The sequence below is a fragment of the Ovis aries genome, chromosome 1, assembly GCF_016772045.2.
Source record: "Ovis aries strain OAR_USU_Benz2616 breed Rambouillet chromosome 1, ARS-UI_Ramb_v3.0, whole genome shotgun sequence".
Lineage (NCBI taxonomy): Eukaryota > Metazoa > Chordata > Mammalia > Artiodactyla > Bovidae > Ovis > Ovis aries.
Genome location: NC_056054.1, coordinates 69,302,397 through 69,314,839, shown reverse-complemented (window position 1 = coordinate 69,314,839; position 12,443 = coordinate 69,302,397). Strand labels below are relative to the sequence as shown.

The 12,443-nt window shown below is 40.3% G+C and overlaps 1 protein-coding gene across 2 annotated transcripts in view; it reads right to left on the bottom strand.

The window, feature by feature from the left end:
- EPHX4 (epoxide hydrolase 4) overlaps window positions 1-12,443 on the bottom strand; it is a 35,718-nt gene extending 23,275 nt beyond the window's left edge. The window contains exons 1-4 of one of the 2 annotated variants that reach the window (XM_004002190.4): window positions 12,118-12,443; window positions 9,926-10,011; window positions 2,213-2,370; window positions 449-577 (exon numbers count right to left, since the gene is read on the bottom strand). In XM_004002190.4, coding sequence (XP_004002239.1) covers window positions 449-577; window positions 2,213-2,370; window positions 9,926-10,011; window positions 12,118-12,348 — 604 coding nt within the window. In that variant the 5' untranslated portion in view covers window positions 12,349-12,443. Of the gene's footprint in view, window positions 1-448; window positions 578-2,212; window positions 2,371-9,925; window positions 10,012-12,117 lie in introns of those variants that run through there. The other variant, XM_042250964.1, reaches the window with a different exon arrangement.

The window sequence follows — 12,443 nt, the reverse complement described above, 5'->3', positions numbered from 1 at the left end:
ACTCATATAAATAAATGCTCAGTGGGGTCTTCAATAATTTTTAAAAGTATAAAGGAGACCAAAAATTTGAGAACTGCTGCTTTAAAGAATGCTGCCATTCTTGATATTCAAAGTAGTCAAGCAAGAGGAAAATTTATTTCTAGGCTGTCAAGATTCTTTACTGTCAAAGTAATGTTACTGCATTTTTCCTTTAACTCTCCCCAAGTTAGCAGTAAAATGTCTTCTTAAAAAATAAGATTATGCAAGCAAATATAAAGCTATACTTCCTTTGACTCTTCAGGAACATTTAAAGCCAAGATAACTGATATTATTGTGTGCTAATATAGTTTAGTCACTTAATTTAAAAAATATTACATTAATTGACTTTTACTGTTTTTAATCCAAAGTGTCAGTGACAACAGTGAGTTGTCATACTATCAAAGATGTCTTAATGGAAATTTAAACTCACCTGTAAATACATTTGGATGAGGGAAGTTAATAACAATAAGCTTCATCACCATTTCTGGATAACAGATGGCAATCAGCCAAGCAATCATGCCTCCCCAGTCATGGCCAATAAGAACACATTTGCTATACCCTGTAGTTGAGAAATGAATGTTGACATCACTGAAAAGAAACAGGTGGGTGCATCATTACCACATATGTACTAGATATGTTTCTAAAACTAACCTTTCTACTCTCCTACCACAATTATGTACTTTCTGCAGATATTGAGTTTGGTGTTTCCAAAACCTGTATGTCTGAATCTACTAGTGTTTTTGTTTTTGTTTTTTCAAAAATTTAGATGCCCAGGTCCATTATAGACCTAAAGATTCAGAACTTCTCTTGGGAATTTATACTTAAAGAAAAAATCTGAAATAGTTCAGCTCTGGTTACATAAACCTGAGTTTGGAAAACCATGGTAAAGACTACACATACCTAGGTCATAAGCAAGATTACATATTGACTTGACCAGAAAATTGCATGATGACAAAATTAGGCCAAGTCTGACTGAATTACCACAAAATATGATATATGGCTGTTGGAAATCAGTGTCTCTGATTTTATTGTAATCACACTAAATTACAATGCTGCATTGACACCCCCTGACTGCATCCATTTTTTCTCCTCTAAAAATATTGACCTGATCTATGCTCTCATTAGACTCTTGTAGAAATGGGTCTTTGATTTCATGGGTTTCTCACTATACTGGCTCTATAAACACTGGGTTTTAGTCAAAAGGGATGTAGTGGATTAGATTATTGCTAAAAAATATTTACTCCTTCCCATCTTCCCAATGCATAGAGATAGTATACTTCACCACCAAGCCCCTACCCCACCACCTTTTTCGGCCTGAGGCATTCAGGATCTTAGTTCCCCCAGCAGGGATAGAACCCATGCTTCCCACAGTCGAAGCATGGAGTCTTAACCACTGGACCACCAGGGAAGTTTTTTTACTATCCATTTCATATTAGACTTGGCAGTGTGATTTGCTTTGGTTTCTTGGTGGCTGTATAACTTGATCTGGGGGCTCAGTCATGTGACTTGCTTTGACCAATGAGCAGTGACCAGAAACTTGAAATGTGTTTTGCTATGGGGCTCATCCTCTTGCCACTTCAACCACAGTGAGAAGAAGAGCTTCCCCCAGGTAGCTTCTCTCCTTTAGCTGGGGCTGCAACCCAATTCACTCTGAGAAGGCAATCCTAGCTGGACCTGTGGCCTGAGGCTAAGACCCAGAAGAGTTCAGCCTACGGTTGACCTGCAGATCGAGCACAGGAATGAATGCCTTTGACTGTATGTCACTGAGATTGGGGTGGTTTGTTACACAATATTATTGTGGCACTAACTGGTCAATAAAAGATAATGCAAGTGTTTCTGCATCTAACAATATGTTTAAATGAATATTTAAGTGTGGGTTCTGAAGAAATAAACTTTCTGAGAACAAGAATCAAATTTCTAATAATTAGTTCTGAAAATAATAAATAGTATACATTAAGTCAGTTTTTAAAAACAAATTTTGAGAGTCACTTTTGGATGGTAAGTGAATAGTTATTCTAGATGTATTATTTTAAATTCCTTCTACAGATATTTTGAGTTGTATACACCAAATGACAGGATCCAGATAACAGCTTAGGTAAACGGAAGCACCCTCCCGAGAAATGAGGTTATCAATTCACAATTTATTGAATGTTAGTCCACTAAAAATAATTAATACTATTTTTTTAAAACCTACCTAAAGAGTCTAAAATATCCTTTATATCTGTAATTAGACAGTCCAATTTATAATTCTCTCGATGAACAGGAGCATCTGTTTCTCCATAGCCTCTCAAATCCAGTGCTACAACTCTATATTCACTTTTAAATTCCCTTAGTTGGTGACGCCAAGAATACCTGCAGAAAATAAGATATGTTAAAAATATCACAGTAACGAATATAAAGAATACCATTTCAGATTGTCTAAGTGGAAAACTGTAAGTAACTTCTCATTTTTGAAAAAGGTTATGTAGCCATGTGTGGGCAGGAAAGAAAAAACTTGTTTGAAAAGAAAGCACTCACATTATTGAAATTGACTTTTTTTTTTTTTTAACCAGCTCCAGTGGGAATGTAACAAAGGGCGAAGATTTACTGAAACTACAAAATACCAGATACTAAAACCTTAAGAAATGTACCTAAGAAGTCAATTTTCTAAGCTTTGCTTAAATAATGCTTACCACTCTCACTTAGTCTGTGCCTATAAGTGCTTCTGTATATTGTACCATTTGATTCTTTCAAAAAACTTGCAAGATGAAAGTGTATTTTCCTAGAAGGGGCATTTTACTCAGCTTGCTACATGTCAAATAGGACTCAGTGTTTTCATTCATAAAAACAGTTACTCATGGATGAAAAACTCTGATGATTTTTAAAAAGATGATAATTGGAAGAATCCAATAAAACAACTGCTGCTGCTGCTGCTAAGTCGCTTCTACTGCTACTGCTGCTGCTAAGTCGCTTCAGTCGTGTCCGACTCTGTGTGACCCCATAGACAACAGCCCACCAGGCTCCCCCGTCCCTGGGATTCTCCATGCAAGAGTACTGGAGTGGGGTGCCACTGCCTTCTCCAATAAAACAACTACTTAAGATAAATCTCTGAGACATCCCTGGAGAGCCAGTGGTAAATGAGACAGGGTCCTTGGGGCTGGTGCACTGGGATGACCCAGAGGGATGGGATGGGGAGGGATGTGGGGGGGGGGGGTCAGGATGGGGAACACATGTACACCCATGGTGGATTCATGTCAGTGTATGAAAAAACCACTACAATATTGTAAAGTAATTAGCCTCCAATTAAAATAAATAAATTTATATTAAAAAAAAGAATCTGCCTGTCAGTGCTGGAGACACAGGTTCAATCCTTGGTCTGGGGAGATTCTACATGCTGAGGGGCAACTAAGCCCGTGTTCCACAATAAGAGAAGCCACCACAATGAGAGGCCCCAACACCACAACCAGGGAGCAGCCCCCATTCACAACAGCTAAAGAAAGCCTTCGCGTAGCAATGAAGACACAGCGCAGCCAAAAATAAATAAATGAATTTTAAAGAAAAGAAAAAAGATAAACCTCTGCTTGCTAAAACAAAATTCTTCGAAGGAGAAGATCCCCAACTAAAAAGACATGCAAGTGTGTGGTTAAAAACATTTAACAACCAAAATGGCCCAGGCATTGATCAATTAGAATGGCCACAGTGATAGCCAGGTCCTGGAAGCTTGCTAGACCAGGTGTTCCCCGTATGCTTGATAATAAAACTGCAGAATTAATTGAAACACAGAGCTCCAAGAGAGTTCCTTCTTCTAAGAAGGAAAAACATTATGGATAACAAACAGAAAAAGAGACTTGGATTTTTCAAAGTGACTCCCTGTGTTATAGAACTCAGAATATGCATTGAAAGCATCTACGTGCACATCTGTTCATGGGAACACAGTATAAAATTATCTGACAAAGACAAATGGTAGATCATTGTCTGGAAAGATTTTTGGAGCATAATAGGAAGGAGAACAGAGTGATCTGAGATTATAAACCAATAATGAAGGGAGACTGCAATGCACAATAACAAAACAATGAGAAGGAAGAAACAAATCGACCACTTTACATCAACAGCTAGATTATCAGGAAAGGTGTCAGACACACATTAGGATTCATGAACGGATGGATGGAGTCTTTGGTCTGTTACTAGGATATCTATGATTTGTGAAAATCTGCAAAAGCATTGCCAATGAACATGGATTTGAAAACTTTAGCAAAAGTGTCTTTCTTAACAATCTTGATAATCTCTCTGGGTTGTAATAAACAACAGAAGCAGTTTGATTCCTTAAAAGATACTCATCTGTCAACACATGTGATTTTATTTTTCCATGTTGTTGTTGTTCAGTTGCCCAGTCTTGCCTGATGCTTTGTGACCCCATGGACTGCGGCACACCAGGCTTCCCTGTCCCTCACCATCTCCAGGAGTTTGTATTCCCAGTCTCCTGCATTGCAAGCCGATTCTTTACTCTCTGAGCCGCCAGGGAAGCCCTAAAGGGGAGCTGTGGCTGCATGGGCCAGGAATAGAACCTGGGGCCCCCATGTGGCCGGCAAGAATTCTACCACTGAACCACTCCCGCCTATTTTCTCATAGCCTTACTTAATATTTTGAATTGATTTTTTTTAATGTCTTTGTAACTGAAGCCTAATTCTTTCTTCTTTATAATCCTTCATACCCAATCAATAAAGTTCGGTAAATTTAACCTCTTAAATGTTAATATTTACTTGGGTGTTCTTTGGAAGCTGAAACTCCAGTACTTTGGCCACCTGATGCAAAGAGTTGACTCACAGGAAAAGACTCTGATGCTGGGAGGGATTGGGGGCAGGAGGAGAAGGGGACGACAGGATGAGATGGCTGGATGGCATCACAGACTCGATGGACGTGAGTTTGAGTGAACTTCGGGAGATGGTGATGGACAGGGAGGCCTGGCGTGCTGCGATTCATGGGGTCGCAAAGAGTCGCACACGACTGAGGACTGAACTGAACTGAACTGAACTGAATCACTTTTCCTATCCATCCCTGATATCCTTACCTTCATCCGGGCATCCATTTATGCAGCAGCCATCGATTGGTCTAATTGTGTCTGTTTCATTCCCCTTGGCTCTATCTTCTATAAAACCAGAGTGATGTAATAAAAACACAAACTCTTTCTTGACTCTCAGTTACTCACAACATGAAGCCCAAGCACTTTATTTTGGCAGATAAAACCTCTAAAATTTGACCTTCCTAATCTTCCAGCTTGACTACCTTATACCCTCTGTCATTTGCTATATAATAAAAAAAGGCTAACATCTATATCTGTCTTATTACAGGCCAGGCACACAATTCTAAGTGCTTCACATATAGTGATGTTGATCTTCAAAATAGTAGTATAAAGTAAGTACTATTATTATCCCCATTTTACAGATGAAGAAACCAAGGTTTGTGGACGTGCTGAAAGTCACAGAGTTAGCAAATAGCAGAGCCAGGATCCAAACCCAGGTGGTCTGGCCTGAGAATCCATGCTATGCTGCCCCGGCAGCACTTATCTGCTTGCAGTGAATAAACATGGGTCTCGTTTTTATGACTTTGTTTACATAATTTCCTTTTTCTGAAACATCATGGCTCCTCAGCATTTCCCTACTCCCCACAACCCCTGTCCTTCACCCCTCACTGAACTCCTCTTGCTGGGCATCTTCTCTTCTTGAAGACTTCCCAGGTTCCCTCCTTCACAGGTGGGTTGGGTGGCCCCTTCCATATTCTTCCATTTGTCTGCACACTTTTCAGTGCACTGGGCATGTGCTTTATACTAATCTGTGAGTGCCTGGCATTTCCACTTGACTGTGAGCTCCTTGAATTGCCTGGCAGATGCGAAGGTGCTCAATAAAGATTTGTTGACTGAGTGAAACAATGGAAAAACGAAAGCACTGAATTATGATAGTGCTAGAAATACCAGTTGTTTAGTAAAACTCTGTCCCAGTTCAAACCTTGAGACAACTCTGAACTAAAGTTCCCAGATTCCTCTTGGAGAATTTATATTCAATTTCTACTAAAATGTGCATTGTTTTAATATCCTAAGTACCTGTGTCTTTGTTTAGAATTCATTTAAGTAGAGATGTCAAGGTAGAAATTTGACTCAAAATAATGTGTACAATCTTATAGCATTTTACATTTAATGTAAACATAATACCTGCATATGTTATTATGCTATTAATAATTTAAATTGCCTTCCAAATAAATCCAACTATTTCTATTATCAATGAGTGGAGCCAAACAATATCTTAAACATTTCTAGGAATATTTAAAGGCTGCAACTGCTATCTTAATAAATTACAAAATAATTTTTAAATGTAATCTTCCTAGAGTTCATAAATAAAGCATATTTGATTTACACAACTCTAAACTGAAAAAGAAATCACCCCAGTGATAGACTGATGAGCTTGTCATTCACATGAATTAAACAGAATAACCCCCTTGATACAAAAATGAAACATAAAATCAGTAACTCTTGAAAATATTATAAATAAACAAAACTAGCTATTTTCATCCACACTGTTCCCCTCCTCCCCCACCCAGTTGCTTTGTTGTTTAGTCGCTCAGTCGTGTCTGAGTCTTTGCTAACCCATGGACTGTAGCCCACCAGGCTCCTCTGTCCATGGAATTTCCCAAGCAAGAATACTGGAGTGGGTTGCCATTTCTCTCTCCAGGGGACCTTCCCCACCCAGAGATTGAACCTGAGTCTCCTGCATTGCAGGCAGATTCTTTACCACTGAGTCACCTGGGAAGCTCAAGCAGAGGACACTTCAGAAAAAGCAACTTCTTTCTTAGCTATTCTTAACACAAGGAGGGCTCCTAGTTCACCAGGCTAGCCTCTTTGAGATGCAGAATATACTCTTTCCTTTTACAATGGAGAAAAAGCCACAGTCATCAGGCTCCGCGCTCAGCTGTATGCATGAAGAGCCCTTACTTGCCTCAGCACTTGAGTAATGACGAGTGTGTCCCATACAGCTGGTGTTATTGCCAGAAACTGCTTGCATCAGCTCAAAATATTTTTAAAAGCAATGCAAATTGAGGTGGAGATAGAGGGGGAGAAAATCATCTGTGACAGCCTTATTTGGCACTAATTTAGATCTGTATATTGTTTGATGTTTCCTCTATATTTTAAGAAGACCCAGAATTTTATTGTTTCTGTGTAACATCTAATAGTATATATTAAATTTCACCAATTCTCAACTGCCATTCTTAGTTAATGATGATAAATGCAAATAATACCTTATATTTGTATAATGATTTTCTGTTTAAAAAGCATTTTTACATACATTGCCAGTTTATGATTATTTTGTTTTCACTGTATCAAATAATCTGACCTGCTTGATCTGTAATATTATAAACTCATGTGCATTTAGGCAAAACTTGATTAATAAAGGGATATTTACATGGACAATATAAATTGAAATTGGTTCAAAATGCCAAAGCTTTTTGGCTCTAAAAAAAAATAAAAGGAGGGCCTTCCAGGTGGCTCACGGGTAAAGAATCTGCCTGCCCATGTAGGAATCCCTAGAGATGTGGATTTGATCTCCGGGTTAGGAGGATCACCTGGAGGAGGAAATGACAACAAACTCCAGTATTCTTGCCTGGAGAACTCCATGGACAGAGGAGCCTGGTGGGCTACAGTCCACAGGGTTGCAAAGAGTTGAACACGACAGAGAGACTGAGCACGCAAGCATAAAAGGGGAAAAGTGCAAGAGAAAGGGCTTTTGGGGACAGAAAAAGGAAAGTCTAAGAGAGAGAGATTGAAGTGGTTTAATCAAAACACCGTTATCCTAAATTCTGATTTGAACTGACTTTTTCCTGAATGGAGCTCATGAATGGAATTGACTAGATTGCATAACGAGTAACAGTGGTAATTTGGAAGGAAAGACAAAATGTCAACATAGAGATCTCACTTTAGGGTATGACTTACACAAACAGAAGTCTCAGCAACTAAGCAGCTGAGCCAATTCACTGCCCACATCACTTTACGCAGATTTGATTAATACTTTAGACTAACATTTTATCTGTAAGCCAGTCATGTCCTAGGGTCTTCCCAGGTGGTGCCAGTGGTAAGAACCTGCCTGCAATGCAGGAGATGTAAGAGACAAAGGTTCTATCTCTGGGTTGGGAAGATCCCCTGGAGGAGGGCAGGGCAACCCACTCCAGTATTCCTGCCTAGAGAATCCCATGGACAGAGGAGCCTGGCGGGCGACCATCCATGAGGTTGCAAAGAGTCAGACACGACTGAAGCGACTTAGCATGCTTGCATGTCATAGACTTTTTGCTCTAGAAAAATGATGGGCTAGATGGGGTTTTGCCCTCCTCCATTCTCTTCTTCAATGCCTAACACTTCCTGGTGCACTAGCAATCTCAAAGTATTTATAATAAAGGCCTTTTACTCTAAAAGTATTAACTAAATATTTTTTCAGAGCTAGATGCATTTTAAATTAGGAATTCAGATCACACAAAATCTTTAAAATTCTAAAGGAAGTGAGGAATATGTAATGTGGAATTCTAGGTGTTAAGAGCAAAAGTAAAGGAGAAATTTGGGGACAGGGCATTGTCCTAGAACTTTAAAAACATACCACACATTCTACATTTAAGTCAGTTTAGAGAATAAAATTTTTTGGTCCATTTTTCCATTCCAAGATCATAACCCTAAGCTAGCAAAAATCTGATTTTCTTTTTACCACCTTAATATCTACCATCTTTTAAAAGCTATTCATTTTTTTAAAGTTTCATCATGCGTTGTTTCATCTGTACTTATTTGGTTCTGTGGGGTTCAAAGGGGAACCGAGTATTTTCCCGTAGGTAACTAGCAACTGTGTATTTTTGGCTGTAGGTTTTTTCTCCAGATGAAATATTCTGATCCTTAATTTGTCCTGAATTCATCTGAGCCTGTTACTATGTACATAGGAAAGAGTCCTTTTTCAGTTTCCATGAGCCCTCTTCTCCTCCTGCCTTCCCCTCACCCAAGCCTTACCAAAGGCTACCAGGTAACAGGCATTCTAATTCTTTGGTTTCTTTCGAACCTCCTCTACCACCCAGTGTTGCATTTTGTCCACAGTTCAGCTCAGTCACTCAGTCATGTCAGACTCTTTGCATCCCCATGGATTGCAGTATGCCAGGCTTCCCTGTCCATCACTATCTCCTGGAACTTGCTTAAACTCATGTCCATCAGTAGGTACTATAAAAACTGGTTTATGATTGCCAAGGGGGAAAAATAGGGAGAAGGGATAGTCAGGGAGTTTGGGATCGATATGTACACACTGCTATCCTAATTTAGTCTTTAACAATATTGTGATAGTTGCAAGTGAAAAATGAAGGGACTCAGTCATACATATACGTGTATTCATTCTTCCCTAAGTGCCCGTCCTATCCAGGCTGCCACACAACATTGAGCCACACTGCTATATTTAAAATAGATAACTAACAAAGTCCTACTGCACAGTGCAAGGAACTCTGCTCAATGTTATGTGGCAGCCTGGATGGGAGAGGAGTTTGGGGGAGAATGGATGTATGTGTATGTATAGTTGAGTCCCTTTGCTGTCGACCTGAGGCTATCACAACATTGTTAACTGGCTATATTACAATATAAAATAAAAAGTTAAAAAGTGTTTTGCAATTGACTGTTTCAAAAATTTGAAACACTAAATGATACTTGTTTTAATTCTCAAAAATAAATAAATTTAGGATAACAATATGCATGTTTCTTTAAAACAGAAGGAATATCATTCTTGTGACGGAGGAACACTTAGGAGTAATAACTCTAGGCTAGCACTTGATCATAGCATGGGGTCTATTAAAAATCACTGCAAGAAAATGACACTATGGTAAGCCAAATCTTTAGTGCAAAAGAAAAAGTTATTGTTAAGTTTACCAGAATTCTGGAAATCCATGAAGCAGCAGCATAAGTGGTTTGCCTCTTTCTCCAGCAGCAACATAATGAAATCTTAACCCCGAATCCTGCAGTAGGAAATAGAGTGCATGAGATTTCAGTGACGCTTTGTGTTGACTATAAAAGTACAATTTCCATTCCATTAAAAAATTTCACTTGCATTATTTTTAATATCAAGAGATAAAATAAGTATTATTAATTTTCAGAGAGAAAAAATAACCACTGTTTATCAGCGGGGTAAATTAACAGATTCGCTTTTGTTGACATTACCTTCTATTTACAGCGTCAATTTATCTATATTATGAGCTTCTGAAACAGTCATAATTTTCTTAGTGATGTGTCACACTTCATCTCACTCAAATTCTGCAGGGCAAGTAAATAATTCTGATCTGCATTTATATTCCTGCCATTATTTACCTCCTAGTCATATACTTTTCTCAGCTTGCCTGTCAAGAGCTGTGCCATCAGTTATATAATTCACACCTCCTTTCCTTATTTTTAGTTCTCTCCCTCCCACATTATTTTCAGTTGAGAGTTGCATGCACAGTTCCCCTGGCTGCCTGCTCCTCATGTCATGTCAGTGTATGTCTAACAGCCGAATGCTCTGAGTGCTCAAACCTTTGCTCTGCATATGGGAGACAAGATTGCCCAAGGGAAACAAAAATCACAGAAATGAGACAGAAATATAGCAAATACAAAGCAAATAGAAGAAAGGAAAGTGGGGCAAGAAAGAAACACAAAAGCTCAGAAGGAAGTGAGGTAAAAAAAACAAGAACCAAAACCCAGAGACTGACCGGGTTTTACATCAGATAACCCAGGGTTTCCAGACATGAAAAAAATCTTAAAGCTCATCTTGTTCAACTCTATCATTTTTGCATTGTTAGAAACTGAGGTCCAAAGATGTTACTACAGGTCATTAAGATGGTTGGGAGCAGGACTGTGACTAGAACCTCCATCTTGTCCTACTGCCCAGGACAACGCTCTTTCTATTCCTTGGTTCTAGGTCTCTGGGGAAACTCTTTAAGTGGCCAAAGTCAGAAGAGAGTCATTGTGATGAGTTCCGAATAATTCTTAAACTGATTTTCCCCCTCAGGTAGGATGAACATAACAACTCTGACTTCTACCCTCTACTGCAGAATGCCTTCCTGGAAGTTCAATAACTTCTTTTATTGGTGGTGAGTCTTGGAAGATGAAAGGCTGTAGGAACTTGACTGGATTTAGTGAATAAATATTTCATTTCATTTTGCTATGTACCAGGCACTGTTATAAGATTTTTGGTTTTAGCTTGTTTTTTACAAATATTGACTCATTTAATTCTCATGTCAACTGCAGGATAAAAAGGACATGCACTTCTGTGGTCTGAGCTGCAGGGCAATCTAGCTCTTAACAGAAACCCCAGACCTGGTGACAAAACTATCCCTTCATGGAGGCTATTTTTGAAAGGCCAGTGAGTCAGACTTGTAGGGTGCATCACAAAAAGCCATCTCCCTTCACCACCTGGAGCCTCAGGAAATAGAATAATCGTGGGCTGTAAGAAAGCTTGGGACAAGCATGGGCAATTAACGAGTCTGCATGAATAGTTGACATTTACTTTTTGTGCCATTCCTTTGGTCTCTGGCATCATAGCGCTGCTTCCTTCTCCACAAACATGCACCATTTATTTATTGTTTGATGTTGCTTAGGTCATCTGTGAATGCTCCATTCTGCTGATCTGAATAAACTCCTGATTTGCAATGACTTATTCTATTTACTGTTCCAATCTCTAAAATTTGGGCAAGGACCGTCTCCTGAGACAGTAGGGCGCCACCAGAAACAATTCCCTACAGCTTATCTGAGCTCTAAAGGGCAAAAAGGTGACAGACGACCGCTTCCCCTTACAGTTGGAGAAGGTTGTTGCGGTGGAGGAGTAGGGGACAGTAATAACAAGACCCAGATTATTAGACTCTCTCTCACACACACACAAGGACCATAACGACACACACAACCCCCTGACCCTCTCGCGTGGCACCTCGCCCCTCTAGCACCCCCCGGGCACCTTCTCCGTCCCTGCAGCGCGCCCTACTAGCCGCGAGAACACTAGGGCACGCTGGGCTGGGCGTCATGCAAAGATCAGCCTCTGCTCTCACGGCCGTCACGTTCCCTCGCGATAGCGCCGGGCCCGCGCCCGCCTTCACCTTGATCCTCACGTAGCAGTGGGTACCCAGAGAGGGGTCGTTCAAGCACGCGGGGGGGTGTTCCCGAGCGACCCGCCGGAAGGTCTGCGTGGGTCCCTTGCAGATGCTCCACAAAAGTTTGAGCAGGTAGATGGAGGCGCAGAGCCCGCAGTAGAAGTAGACCAGGCACCAGAAGAGCAGGGACCGGATCGTGACCATCAGGCGGGGCAGGCAATCCCGCAGCTTCGCCATCGGGCGGCGGCAGCGCGGCGCGGCCCGCAACGCAACGCAACGCTTCCGAGGCACGGGAAGCAGCGGCGCGCACTCTGGAGTCTGAGCGAGGCTGC